Below are 14,878 nucleotides of genomic sequence, written 5' to 3' on the forward strand. Positions count from 1 at the left end.
ACTTGTTTTCTACCGTGTCTTCAAACTCTATAGAAACCAACCAAATCTAAAATGTTAGAAACTTGACATTTGGAAGGTTTAGTAAGAACTTTCAGACGACCACTATTTTACCAATACAAAAACATATCAAATAAAGTGAGATCTTACACTAATGTGTTTGGTCTTGTTGTTAAACAACTGTTCTTAGTTAAATAAATAGCACTCTGGCCATCACAAAACACAGAGTATCTTGTGGTAGACCAAGTTTATTGACCAAATTACCACAAAATCCATTTCATAACATTCCAATTATCCTTGCCACGTTTATGCATATATTGCCGGACAACATTCTAACTATGCATATATTGACTCACCATGCTAGCAAATTAGGTCTACTACACATCATTGCACACATAAGGCTACCAATTGCACTGATACAAAGAATGTTTTACATTTTCTCCTTCTCTTCTTCTGTTATCACAGAAGATTGCTTTCTAGTTAAATATGATGATAGTCACAGAAGGTAAATGATAATGTTGAACCAACCCTCTACAATGAAGTTGATTCTTTGAAGCGGCTAGTTACTATGAATGGAAAAATTGAAAGTCTTCTATGATTACTTGGGCGTTCACAGAGCTTCTATAAGGAAAGAGACCTTTCAGACATAAATGGTCTACAAAAAAAAAAACTTTAATGAGATTTTATTCAGTTTGCTTTAGGTGCTTTATATGACTTGGAATTAGAGTAAACTTGATTATAAGAGCACTTTTCTACACAAAGAGTTGGAAGTAAAAATCTATACGGAGTAGGTCGAGGGATTTTGTCCTTCTTAATAAGGAGTACTTAGTTTGTCTAATCTTAAGCAAGTCCTTGATAGTCCTTGATAGTGGTATAAACGATTTGATTCTTTTATTTTTTATTTATATTTCTGGTTCAATTGTTTTTTCAGATCCTTCAATTAATTAGTTGTGTTAGTAACGTAATAGAAATTGCATTTGTATTATGTTTCAACCTATTTTCTTCTTTTAAAAGAAAATCAATGCAATGTATTTCCTTTTAAATTTAGTTTGTATTTTTTTTAACAATTTCTATTTAATTATGGAACTTAAAGAAGATTAAAAAAAACTAAAATCCTATACATTAAAATTCTACTAAAAACAATGATCTCCTATAAATGATAAATTAGTTAATTTTTTATATAACTAAGTAGATTAAAAATTATATATAAATTTTGTTTTCTAATTTTATTTAAATATATTTATTTTTAGGGTGTTTGTTTTTGAATTTGTTCTAATTTTTGTTGTTAGTCATGAATGTAATGATTTCCTAAATGAGTTATACACTTTGCCATTTGATTTTTTTTTTTATTTTGTGACACAAAACATAGTGACATGTTAAATTAGGTAGATCTTCATCCGGAATGGATTTCATAGCCAGCTAAGGTAAAAGAAAAAAAAGAAAGTAATGTAAGGTCCAGTTTTATTTCTGCCCTAATGTTTAAGAGTTGGTCTTAATCTGTTGGGCTTAAGGGCTGGCCCATAGGGTGCTAAGGCCCTAAAGCTGTTAGGGTTTCCAATTCAGTTTCATTCTTGCAAAACAGAACCTTAAGCGTTGCCCCTCTTCCTTTCAGAACGCTCTGCTAGGGCTTAACTCCGATCTTGGCCAAGATTTCTCGAGCTCAGTTTTTCTTTTTTGCTCCATGTAAGTGTTTCTCAAGCTCGTACTTGTACTCCCTAAAGCTTATTTTCGTGTTCTTCCATTTAGGGTTCCATAGTAACTCTGTTCTTTTACTGGCCCGCTGTTCTTCCAGTTTCTAAGATTATTCCTCGAGTTGTTGCACTCCGTAGTTGGTGTCGAAGTCTCGTATAAGCCCTTTCCAGGTAAGGGAAGCTAGGGTTTACGGTTATTTATGATTTCTGCATGTTTTTCTGAGTTTAAGTCATATCCTTGAGGTGTGCTCATGATTTGATTGCTGGACATTGGTTGAAATGTGATTTTGGTGTTGTTTATGTGTTTTGCACGACTGAACAGTGACGAGCACTGGTTTTCTCGCCCAAGTGAGCCTATCTCGCCTAGGCGAGACTAACAGAGACTCGCCCAAGCCTTCATGTACGAGTTGTCACTTAGGCGACTCGCCTCCATTTTGAGTGAGGTGTAATCTTGCTTAGGCGAGAAGGGACTCGCCTGAGCGAGAATTCGCAAGAGCCACTGTTCCACTACCAAGCTCTCGCCTAGGCGAGAAGGGACTCGCCTGAGCGAGAGGATCTCCCTCACCTGAGCGAGTCTTCTAGCCTGAGCGAGACTGGGGCGAGTGGTGTGCTATAATGTGAATGGTTAATGATGTGGTTGCTTGTTTGCCTGGCTTGAATACTATACTTGAATGATTTGAGGGATGATGCCGTGATTAATATATGAGGTTGGGGTGGAAATGATATGTTGCTTCATTGTGTATGAGTTGGAAAGCATGAGTTGTATGATTGGTTGTTTATACATGATATTAGTATTATGAGAACTTTCTGATTGGTTGGTGAAACATGTACAAAGTGTGGGTAGGGCGTAATTCCATGACTCTTGTAGTGAGAGTTCTTGGTGGCGCCTCATCTATTGGACGTAATCCCATGGACCTTCTTGAGGGGAGTCCTTGGTGGTGCCTAACCTATTGGACTTAATTCCATGAACCTCATAGTGGGAGTTCATGGTGGTGCCTCAAGGCCAGGATGTAATTCCACGAAGGCCACGTGGTGGTGCCTCTTGTAAGGGTATAATTCCGCGAAGGCCTCATGGTGACGCCTCATTGCTAGAACATAATTCCACTGCCACGTGGTGGTGCCTCCTTATGCGTATCCAGATAGTCAAGTCTTGGGGGTCTTAAATGATTTTGGTAATCCATGTGTGAATGCCTGCTATTCATGTTTGACTCTGGCACTGCATGTTGACTGTTGTGATATAAGATTTTTTTACACTAGCTTACCCTGCTTGCTTGTTTGGTTGTCTTGTATGTGGTTTTTCTCCTATTGCGATGATCATCGATTCTATTGATGTGAGCAGATGTGAGAACTACTGGCAGTGATAATGATGATAGGAATGCTACAACTTGATGGATTGGACGGGTATTGGGCCCACTATGGGGCCATCGCTAAAGGATTTATTAGTTATGATTTTCTTGTTTGTACAAGACCTAGTACAATTAGTTCACTAGTATACTTTGTTTTAGACCGTGTGAGACCTCTTTTATGTTTTTGGATATGTTGGGGTACGAAGTACTTCTTATCCTAAATCTTCGTACTCTCTAGATATTTATGTATATCTAGATATTTATGTATGTGGAATTTTTATTAAATGGATTTTATCTATTTATTTGGACGTTACAATTAACACCTAATTAAGATGAAATAACTTTGTTTTCATTATGTTGATTAATTTTCTTTCTTTAGATAAAATATTCAAAAAATACATGTAGAATCATACCGGTTGTTAACGTCATTTAACAAACAAGACATCAGAATAGAGAAATAAAAATATTTTTTTTATCGGGGATTGCAAAATGTACAACTTTTACAGGACACAAAATAAAAACATCAACCAACCCAAATAAAATAATCTATCATTTAACAAATGTGAGTAAACGGTGGAGTACATTACAAAATTAAAAATTTTAGCCAGAAGAGAATATAATATTGAGTACCATAAATAAAATTTACAAAAAAAAATATTTATTATATATATATATATATATATATATATATTTTGGAAGTCTCAACTAGAGATAAGACCAAATTTAAAGTATATAAATGAGTGTAAACCTCACTTTTACAAATTGATTTTAGGGTTAGAAATGCGTATATTTAGTTTTTTAAACCAAATTTTGTTAAGTTTATTTAACGTTTTAAATATATTTGAAACATGTTCGCTTCAATGTTAGCTGAGAAACACATTTGAAACGTCAAATAAACTTAACAAAATTTAGTTTAAAGGACTAAATTTACGCATTTCTAAAAATGATGGACTAAATCGGTTCAAGGTTTTTCAAGAGGGGTTAATTCTAATTTTTACTCAAAATTGAAAGACCAAAAACATATTTGATTTTATGAGATTGAGTTAAGTTTGAAGTTCACTTCTTAATATCTTATCATCTTACAAAGTAGGATTAAAGTCTACTTTATATATATATATATATATATATATATATATATATATATATATATAATTAAAATAATTATTTTAATTTAAAAAAATTAAAGAATAAAATTGGAAAATAAATGTGGATGAAAAAAAACTTTATATATAAATATAGATAAATAGTATTATAAATTATGAAAAAAAAACATTTTTAATCTTCTATGCATATTGTTTTATTAATATGTTCACAACATTCTAAGTGTCAGTACTTCTAAGAGAGGGAATGTGATTATAAAATTCCACTTTGGGTTAATATATTTATTTACCTTATGAAACAAAAAAAGATGAAGAAAGGGAATGCAAGTTGGTATTGCAACTAACGTAATGAATAGCCATTTACATGAATTGTCAAATAAATGATCACAACAACTACAACTTTCAATCCAAACAACAATTATGTACTCAAAAATTGTAAGTAAATAATAACCGTAGATGGTTTATTTAATTTGAAGAAAAGCGTAAAAATCGAAAAACACAAGACTAATAATTCAATATAAAAAATTAAAGTAAATAAAGTTAAGAGTATTTTTTTTATTCACAGTTTTAATCTTTAAATTTTGAAGGAAGTGGAATTATGACCTTTCAAATAAAATAACAAAACATTTTTGTTCTCAAAATAAAATAAAAAAAAGCAAATATTTTTTCTGAAGTTAAGCAAAATTAAGATAAAAAAAACGGGATTAATCTTAAATTGTAAGGGCTAAAACCTTGATTAAATTTATTTTTATTTTTTTATCTATTAATCTTAAAGTAAGCATGCATAGGGCAAAATGGTCATTCCCCCTTTTCTCTCTATGCTCTGCATGAAAACCCTAGTGAATAAAATTGAGTGTGAAGAGCAACGATAGGAGGGGTGGCACAGAACTCCGAAACCCTATTGTACAAATCCCTAATCTACATAGGTCAAGAGCTTCAGCGAAGAAAATGGTATCGTTCCCATCTTTAAAAGATGCGTTTTTCTCTTTTTGCAATTTCAAAAGTTGTTTTTTTTTTTTTTTTTCTGTGTTTGGAGAATTGAGCTTTTGATATGGTCTTGATTGCAGTCTGTGGTGGCAAACGAGGATTTCCAGCACATTCTGCGTGTGCTGAACACGAACGTAGATGGTAAGCAGAAAATAATGTTCGCTCTTACCTCGATCAAAGGTATTGGCAGACGATTCGCTAACATTGTCTGCAAAAAAGCCGATGTCGACATGAACAAGAGGTTCGGTTTCATGAAGCCATTTTCTTTTTCTTTTTGTTCAAATATATACTTTTTCAGTATTCTATATATGTGTAATGAATTCTCAATTTGTTGTCATCCCTAAAACCTTGTTAAATCGGTTCTTAAGGGTGTAAAAACTTATTGAATAGCCTTTTGATGTTTAGAATTTGTGTCATTTTTTTTTCGTTACAAAAGTTAGATGCCAGTCTTTGATTGCTTTTGGTGTTGTTCTTTTATGATAATTAAAACGAGAACCTATGATGGTTACAAACCTTTGTTATATGCTTTTCTTTATTCACATAATTTTTGTTTCTTCTTTAATTTGATGATGTTTTTATTGGAACGTGCTCTGTTACTTTCACTTTTAAGTTGGATTTTGATTTTAATGAATTTTGGTTTTTTTTTTTCAGGGCTGGTGAATTGACTGCTGCAGAGTTAGATAATCTTATGACTGTGGTTGCCAACCCAAGGCAATTCAAGGTCCCGGATTGGTTTTTGAACAGAAAGAAGGACTACAAGGATGGGAAATATTCTCAGGTGGTTTCAAATGCTCTGGATATGAAGTTGAGGGATGATTTGGAGCGGTTGAAGAAAATCAGGTGAATTTTTTAACCTTGGTTGAGAAAGTATTTCTATTAGAAAGGGTAATTTCTTGTTCTATTGGGTTGGGATTGATGGTTTTCAGTATAGTTGTAGCCATTTGATATCGATGAAGGTTACCGTGGTACCCATTAGGGTTGAGCTATGATACACCGATATGTCAAGTTGGATCATGTATCCATATTCGATACTTTAACCTACTTTACCGATATTTAACAATGAAGTATATAATCTATAAAGCAACAATGACAATAATTTATAATTTGTTTGGATTCATACAACATTAACAACTTTAATATATATGATTTTATTTGGATTCACATAACATTAATCATATATTTATCTTATTTTTAAGAATTATTATACAGTTTTTAATATGCATATGTCAAGTATAGTATTGTATTATTTTCAAAATAAACGTATCGGTGTACCGTATCCGATATACCTATTATATATCTGTGCATCATAGCCGTTGAGTGATGCTCATCCTGTTCAAAACAAGTCTCTGTGTAGACAAAGCCTTGTTGACAATTACAGATATAAGTTGAATATGAAGATAAGCTCAAGAGACTCAAAAATCATCTGCTTGATGATATCTGATGAATGAATCATTTTCTGATTAAATATTTAATGAAGCATTCTGATAGATTTCTGTTCTTCCCATATTAATTTGGATTCATGTTGTTAATCGTCTTCTTCTTTTCTTGATTGTTTAACTGTTCGCCTACCTTTTTGACAATGAAGAATGATTTATTAGGTAATAATAACAGTTGATTTGAGGTATTCTTACTATTATTATGCAGAAATCACCGTGGTTTGAGGCACTACTGGGGTCTTCGTGTTCGAGGTCAGCATACCAAGACAACTGGTCGCAGGGGTAAAACTGTTGGTGTCTCTAAGAAGCGTTAAGCTGTTACATTTTATCTATTATGAGGATTCATATTGTTATTGAAGCAAATTTTGAGTTTTGTTTTGTCGTGTCCCTATAAAAACATAAATTTCTATTGCTTGTTTAGTGTTATGCTTTCAATATTCTTTTGTACTTTACCTGTCTGGTCGTGTTGAGATATATATTATATAAGGAGATTGATTTTATTGAACTTGAATTGTGCAAACAGAGTGCATAAACAGGAAACATTTAGTTAAAAGTGAACGTAGAAGAAATACGAATAGAAAGTGAAAGTTATTTAGTAGGGATGAAAGTTAAAAGAAATAATCGTAAGTAAATAAATAAATAAGTTTTATTTTGCTAATTTATATTAAAAAGACTATTTTTGTCACTTCTTTCAATTTAGAAAAGCATGTTATTTACTTGAGCAATTCACCATTCCATAACTTTAATGATGTTTGAATTAGAGGAAGAAATGTAAAAGAATGAAGTTGTTTAAATATAGAGATAAGAGTGAAAAAAATTAAAAGGTGAAAATATTTATTTGCTATTAATGTTTTTAATTTTTATTTATTATTTTAATAATTTATTTTAGGATTAAATCTTTTCTTCATTTTTGTTTAGAAATTTTAATTAGGTTTCGAGGGTCTCAAATGAAATTTCATTTTTGAAAATGTGTTGCAATTTTGTAATTTTTGTTAGTATAGTATTAAAGATGTTACATGTCAACTAATAATCTTTTAGATTTTTTTTTTCAATTTTTTAATATTTTTTAATTAAAAATAGAAAAAAATGTTAGGTGTCAAATTAGAATTTTATCATGTGGAAGAAATAATATATTGTGTTGTCTTAATTTAGTCTCAAAAAATTTTTAAATTAAAATCAAATTTAATTTTTATATAAATGATATAATGATATTTTTATTATAATTGATAATTTTATAACAATTTAAAATAAATAAATTTATTTAAAATTTTATTTAACAATTCATAACATTTTAAATTGTTATAAAACTATTTTAAAATAAATTTATTTAACAATTTATGACATTTTAAATTGTTATAAGTAAAATTTTACATTTGAATTTATAAAATTTTTATTTTTAAACTAACTCTAACATTTGCATAGAAATTATTCATATATAAATGTTTAAAACAAAATCTAAATAAAGTTCAATTTAAAATATAAATTTAAATAAATTTAATTTTGTTAAAACTATCATCGTAATATTTATGTAAAAGTTAAATTTGATTTTGATTTGGTTAGAGATGAAATTGCTCCCATTTAAAAAAATGGGACTAAATTAAAATCAAATAATAAATATAAGGATTAAATTGAGATTTTTCACATGACATTTGTCTCGATAGTGATACATGACAATATTATTACTATGTCACACTGCCTCTGCCAATGCACATGGTAGGACTCTAATTTGACATGTAACCATTGTTTTTCTCTTTTTCTTAATTTAAAAAAATTATTAAAAAATTATTAAAAAAATTATTAGCTGACATGTAACATATAAGTTAATGTCATTAATAATATACTAATACAAATCATCAAATTACGATATATTTTTAAAAATGAAATCTCAATTGAGACAACTTAAAACCTAATTGAAATGTCTGGAAAAAAAAACGAAAACTAAGAGAAGTTTAATCCTAAAATAAATTATTAAAATAATAAATAAAAATTAAAAATATTAATAGTAAATATATCTAAACAACTTCGTTATTTTACATTTCTTCCTCTAATTCAAACAACATAAAAGTCATGGAATGGTGAGTTGTTCAAGCAAAACAAAAAAACCACGTGGCACATCAGTTAAATTCCTTACATGGAACATTACTTAACGTTGTTAGTATTATATTAACGAAAATGGTTAAATTACAATATATTTTAAAAAATGAGAATCCAATTCAGACGACTTAAAATCTGATGAGCTAATTAAAATTTATGAAAAAAACGAGAATGACCAATGATTTTGTAAATATTAAAAAAAAATAGCAATACAATTAATTATATTAAATATAGAATTGATGTGTAATTATTATAATTATTAACAAAATATTTATTGTTATGAAATGAAGTTAATAAGAGAAGGAAGAAAGGAAGAATAGAGAATAAGAGAATAAAGAGTAACTTTTCTATGTGTGTCTTATTATAGGAAGAATCTTGTTTATAGAACATATGATAACCAAAGAAGCATATAAATAAATAGTTAATACAAAATATTACCTAAAGAATAATGAATCATGTATCAATCATATCAATCATAAGAGTAATTGTATCAAATGTACGATCATTAATTCATAACATTTATGATATAATCTATGAAATTAAGTAGTCTTGATATCTTATATATGCTACATGAAAAAATGGGGAAGGATTAGTGACTTTTCACTCTAACTTTAGTGTTATTAAAACATATTCTGTTCGGTATTAAAAAAGACAGTTAAAAAATATCTATTGATCATCCCTTTTAAATACAATGTTATTATTAATCCATTGACCATCCTTTTAATGCAAAGTTACCTCACTTCTTTCATTTGGTATTAAAAAAGACAGTTAAAAAATATCTATACAGTTAAACAATGATTTATTGACCATCCCTTTTAAAACACGAGGATCTAGAATATATCGTTCATCCAAAGTATTATGGTTTATTTTTTTCACTTTTATATGTTGTTTCGCAAATTGAGGAGGTGAAGCAAAGGCCAATTGTACAAAAATGAAAGAATCGTTTCATATGACACAAAATGTTATGTATGGTGAAGTTGTTGTAGAAAATAGAAGAATGATTTCAAAGGAACAAAGGAGGACCAACAAAGAAGGTGGTTGAATTTTTCAAAATCTAATCTAAATTCAATTTAGATCCAATAAAATACATCGTTTTTATAATTCTGATCTATTTTAAATAAATTAGTTTGATTTGGATTTTTCCCATCCAATTTAAATTGAATTAAATCTATATTTAATCTAGATTGAATCTACTTTGTCAATTAGATCAAATTCAATGAGATTGATTCAATATATATGAATATTAGGTTTATTGAACATAGATCAGACCGATTTAGCTCAACTTTAATTCAAGCCGATTCAACTCAACATAAGTTTGGATTTAGTTCACTCAACTTGACTTGAGCTTGGATTGTCTCACCTAAACATCGGTTAGAGCTAACACTCCATAAACTAGTTCAATGGAACACTCATTACCTAGCTTTTGTTGTTGCCTTGAGACTCTAATATGTCATTCTTGTTGGAGTTGGTGATGATGAAACTTTTGGTGACATTCTTTACCCATTTGTAACATATATCTCATTTGAATAACATTTTTCATAAAATATCTATTATAGTCCTCATTATTGCATGTATGCCTACAATACCCTAAAAATTACAACTACAAGTTTGGTCACTTATATTATATATACACACACTCAAGCTTCCATCTAAATTATTCTGAAGTCCCTTTAATACGCCTTCTGTTTAAGCAGCCAGATATTTTTCAACATCATTTTCTCATGTCGTTTCTAAATAGTAATAGTGAAATCCAATTAAAAATATTATCAATGACCAAAATAATCAAGATTTCTTTTTTAGGGACTAAAACCAAAAGGGGTGTATATTATGATAGTGACTAAATTAATCAGCTTTAAATGTTTAAATAAATAAATAAAGCAAAATAGAACAATCTCCTCTTGGTAGTGATTAAGTATAGACATCTCTACCTAACATCAAAGATAAGAGAAGAATACTAAAAACTTGTATGCCTTAATGTGTTTCACACATGAATGACTGAATCAATTTCAACTGCACACTGTTAAAGTACAGTACAAGTTTCGAATAAGGAGTCAGCAAAGAATATAATATATTCATCTAATCATTCCAAAGATGAAATTTTTTGCTGGGGGGCTAGATCTATAAGGAAATATCAAATGGCCCTAAGAATCCAAAGAGATGAAATCTTACGAATTACAAAATGTGGTTGAAAATAATTAGGAACCAATGAGGTTTAATTTAAATAATTATAACACTTTCCTAGAATCAGCTATCTTCGTATGCTCAACTTTGGCAAATAATGCCACCCCACTTGAACACAACAAAAATTAGTGAATGTTGTTTAAACTATCATGTTTCTGTCTTGTTGGTAGGAAGAGAATGGCTCCGGCGCTCCTTTCCACCAGGTTTGGATGAGGCATTGCCATACCAAATCATTCCAACAACAGCTATAACCATTCCAAAAACCACTTGGAGATTGAGATTCTCTTTACCAAAGAAAAAGAACCCCATGATTAAAACAAGTATTGTCTTCATATGTCCCAGTACTTGAAAGGAAACAGCAGTGAATCTGCCAATGCAGATAAATTGGCTTAGGTTGGTACCAACTGCAATGGTGCATGACAGGAATATAAATATCTGCCAAAACCAAGACAAAAATGATTCAGCAACTAGGTAAAAGTGTTAAGTAATTATCAAACAACAAAAGTAAAAGATGTCATGTATGAGTTCTCATTGTTTATCATGTTCATCTACATTTTCATTGAATGAAGTAAACACTAGTGAGTCAACAGCTAAATTAGATTCTTCAATTTGGACCCTACACAAATTTGTTTCCCAAAACATTTGTTTCACTCTTGCACTAGAGAATCAAATTTTGTTGATTTTCCCCTCAAAAGTTGTAAGCTATTGATGAAATGTGATTGATCTTTTTATGAAAGTCATATCATATATTATGTTAAACATATTCATTAACTTCTAGAGGCCAAAGGTGCAAAAGCAGAAATATGGAAGAGATAAGAATGTAGCTTTGGAGGAGTGGTCACCCAAAAAATAAAAAACGAGATAAAAATTGAATACTAGAGATAAAGTAGGAGTGACAACTATTGACAGAAGGATGGAAGAATAATGCCTAAGATGATTAGACATGTGAAATGAAGATAGTGGAGGACCCAGTTAGAAGGGATGATAGCCCAATAATTAGAGTTAGAAAACCACCATGAAAAACCCTAAGTGAAACCAACAAATGGATTTAGATCTAAATGATCTCTTTGAAAAATAGGCTTTTTACAGACATGATGGATTAATTTGATGCACATAGCCAACCAACCACAATAACAGAGAAAAAGCTTCTTTGTTATTGTAATTACTATGTATAAGAAGTCTTTCAGAAGCCAAGCACAAGCCCAAATTTAACATGAATATTTTTCCATTATCCACAACTTACCAACGACGCAGTCTTATAGTCATATTTGTCAACTCTTGTGTCTGTCAACCAAAAATCTAGAAAAGGTCCTAAAAACAGTAGTGATGCGGCCTGTGCAGGTGCTGTATGTGCTAATAGGTTGAAAGAACTTAGAGAATACTTCCTTTGAAGATAATGAACATACTGCATATAAAAAGTTTAAGAATTCATCAGTACCAGGTGCAAATTAATAAGATAAAATTCAAATTAAGGTATAATAACACAGAAGAATAAACATCAGGCTGAAATAAGTTGTGCATGCATCTTAGAGAAATAGCATATATTTGTGAGTTTACAGTGCCACTTAAATTTGGAAGCTAATAAGTGGCACATGGAGAAATGTCATACGTACATATTGTTGCATAGAAGTGCTCCACACTGCAACGAAGGCAGCAATGAATCCTCTTGCGTTAACACTCACATCAGTAACAGTGCAAACACCAACACCCAAAAGAACAACACCTATGCTCAGTTTCGTATCTCTTGAATACCGAATCTTGTCAAGAACAACTTCCAACAGGCATGATACGGGGATCATACTTAACTTTGCAATCTGCCAATGGTTAAAAAGTGGATATAACTTCTGAACACATTAATGAACAAACCAATAGTTAAAGCTCAGCCCAACTCACTTGATAAAATCCAACTGAGTTCCACATTAAACTAACATTCATTCCAACAATAGAGAAGTTAGCAAAGACAACAAATTTTAAGAGTTCTGACAAGGGTAAATGAGAAGGCTGGACATATCCCAGTATCTTTAGTATGACTGTCATTAAAGTTGTGGTAGCGAAGTGCATGCCTGTTAATGTTGTAGCTGCAAGTGGTGATAGACAAAATGCATTAATATATAAGAAATTAACATTAAAGCATGGTCATAACCTGGGAAACGGAAAAGTAGACTAATAACAAAGATGTCATTAAGAAATTGAAAAGGGAACGTAATTACCAAAACTGAAGCCATGGGTGGCCATCAAAGCTTTGTTTACAATGATAATTCCAACAGATGTAACAACATTGAATATCCATGCAGCTGCATCCGCCGCCGCCTTTTCCTCAGCCTTGCGAGCTGGAGCCATGTTCTTTCTGCTTCTCAAACTTTACCACTGGTGTTTCCTACCTAAACTCCATAGCACTCTATCCACAATAAAATGACATGCCAGTCAATTCATCTAGCAAAAAGGGAAGCCTGGAAAAGTTGAAGGAGAAAAAGAAAATTTCAGATCTAGATTAAATTATTGAAAATCAATCATTCTACATAACAACTGTAATCTAAATTATCTTATGACTTTCAAAAGGATCAGAAACTAACAAGTGAAAGAAAGGCCACCCATCTCGTAATTTTTAATAACTTCCTGGTAATTTATTTAAGAAACTACCAATGATTAATGTGTAAACTCTAGAATCTACCCCATTTGTTCTGTCTTATGTGCGAGGAAAGGTCTATTTTGGTGGAAATTTGACACCAACACAATAAGGGCATTGTTACAGACTAGATATCAGCATTATTCAGTAACATTTATAAAAAGAATTGCTACGTACACATAAGATACGGCCAAGATTCATAATACTTCGGACCTGATTGAATACAAGTTAGAAGTGTTTTCAAGAACTTCTCTACTGGAAATATAGAGCTTTGCCAGTATAGAAGCTCTCCGAAACTCTTCTAGCCTATCACTATTTCAAGATTTAAATACTAAAACTAAATAATCCACATCATATCCTTTGAGGACATTCACGTAACATCACATCTTCATTTTCTCAACCATACTCAGCAAATTGCATTTTTCTTCTAGTAAAGGGATAATTCACAAAACACAAATATGATTTGCAACCTCGAAACAACTATGGCAAGGCAACTACAGGGCAACTTACAGACTAAAATGTTTAAAGAATAACACAAAGAATAAATTCCATTGACAAAATCACACCATATCTTCAAAATATTATGGCTTTCAAGTTCACATGATATCCTGACACAGTTTTAAAATGCAGAAGTTCATCTTAAGAAAACTATGCTGTTCACAATTAGCACCAGATCTGCGAGAAAATAGATTTAACACACCAAATTTTGGACAAAGTACAACCCATTTGAATAAAAAATATCAATTCAAATTCTGATTTTGATTTACCAAGTGATAGATGCCTAACAACAAAATTCATCAATCACGGTTGGCTGCAGTCACATCAGATATTGGAAATTATGATTCACCCATACCAAGATTTCACAATGCAACACAACTTTCACCTCTAATCACAAATAGAGATCATCACATTCTATTTATCACATCCACCACAGCCAGATCCAAAGAGGGGTCTCAGATCCAGAATGGCAGCATTGAAAATTAGTTGAGAGATGGATGAGATCACGGAAGGGACAACCTCGTATTCATAAAATTCTAGTTTTCCATGGGTTCAGCGTCAAATTGCAAACTTTTAAGATTCAGTTCAAGAATGGGGTGGGGGAAAATCACAAACAAGATGGTGATAAAGAGAGAAGAAGAAGCTTACCGTTCATTGACGTGTCACCGTTGATGCTGATAGCGTGAGAAAATGGAAGAAGAGAAATGAAACTTTTGATTGTGTCTGAGATTTGATGATGTTCGAGTTTCTCACTTTGTTTTTTTTTTTTTTTTCAGTGGAAATGGTACGGAACCAAACCATTCCTTTTGGTTTCTATTTTATTCCAAAGTTAAATTCTCTCTTTTTTTTTCTTATTAAGTATTCGGTTTCTTTATTCATAAAAAAAATGGTCATTTAGTTTTCATATCTGCATCAATATTAA

At 30.9% G+C, this 14,878-nt stretch overlaps 2 protein-coding genes and 1 long non-coding RNA gene across 4 annotated transcripts; 2 read left to right on the forward strand and 1 right to left on the reverse strand.

Annotated features, from left to right (window-relative positions):
• The first annotated feature begins 1,582 nt into the window (after positions 1–1,582).
• Positions 1,583–3,202, forward strand: LOC114181163. Its single transcript, XR_003603757.1, has 3 exons — positions 1,583–1,680; positions 1,790–1,859; positions 3,028–3,202. It is a non-coding gene; the product is annotated as an uncharacterized LOC114181163 (long non-coding RNA).
• Positions 3,203–4,929: 1,727 nt separating this feature from the next.
• Positions 4,930–7,062, forward strand: LOC114181383 (40S ribosomal protein S18-like). Its single transcript, XM_028067823.1, has 4 exons — positions 4,930–5,085; positions 5,202–5,362; positions 5,773–5,961; positions 6,766–7,062. Exons 1-4 carry the CDS (start codon positions 5,083–5,085, stop codon positions 6,869–6,871), a joined length of 459 nt encoding a protein of 152 aa, XP_027923624.1. The 5' UTR covers positions 4,930–5,082; the 3' UTR covers positions 6,872–7,062.
• A 3,560-nt stretch (positions 7,063–10,622) lies between these two features.
• LOC114180402 (UDP-rhamnose/UDP-galactose transporter 6) lies at positions 10,623–14,772 on the reverse strand. 2 transcript variants are annotated; one of them, XM_028066715.1, is made up of 6 exons: positions 14,605–14,772; positions 13,043–13,282; positions 12,726–12,910; positions 12,446–12,646; positions 12,076–12,237; positions 10,623–11,267 (listed from the first exon to the last, which is right to left on the reverse strand). In XM_028066715.1, the coding sequence occupies exons 2-6, from the start codon at positions 13,170–13,172 to the stop codon at positions 10,980–10,982; spliced, it is 966 nt and encodes a 321-aa protein (XP_027922516.1). In that variant the 5' UTR covers positions 13,173–13,282; positions 14,605–14,772; the 3' UTR covers positions 10,623–10,979. The 2 variants fall into 2 exon arrangements, with proteins under 2 accessions (XP_027922516.1, XP_027922517.1); XM_028066716.1 differs by having other exon boundaries at positions 10,980–11,267; positions 13,043–13,230; positions 14,605–14,749.
• Positions 14,773–14,878: the final 106 nt, after the last annotated feature.

Source organism: Vigna unguiculata, chromosome 4 (assembly GCF_004118075.2).
Source record: "Vigna unguiculata cultivar IT97K-499-35 chromosome 4, ASM411807v1, whole genome shotgun sequence".
Taxonomy (NCBI): Eukaryota; Viridiplantae; Streptophyta; class Magnoliopsida; order Fabales; family Fabaceae; genus Vigna; species Vigna unguiculata.

Coding starts and splice junctions, on each gene's coding strand:
- LOC114181383 (XM_028067823.1), top strand. Junction 5,363..5,772: donor GATGTCGACATGAACAAGAG/GTTCGGTTTCAT, acceptor TTTTTTTTTCAG/GGCTGGTGAATTGACTGCTG. Junction 5,962..6,765: donor GAGCGGTTGAAGAAAATCAG/GTGAATTTTTTA, acceptor ATTATTATGCAG/AAATCACCGTGGTTTGAGGC.
- LOC114180402 (XM_028066715.1), bottom strand. CDS start 13,172: ATGGCTCCAGCTCGCAAGGCTGAGGAAAAGGCGGCGGCGGATGCAGCT. Junction 12,647..12,725: donor ACTCAGTTGGATTTTATCAA/GTGAGTTGGGCT, acceptor AACCATTGGCAG/ATTGCAAAGTTAAGTATGAT. Junction 11,268..12,075: donor ACTATAAGACTGCGTCGTTG/GTAAGTTGTGGA, acceptor TGGTTTTGGCAG/ATATTTATATTCCTGTCATG.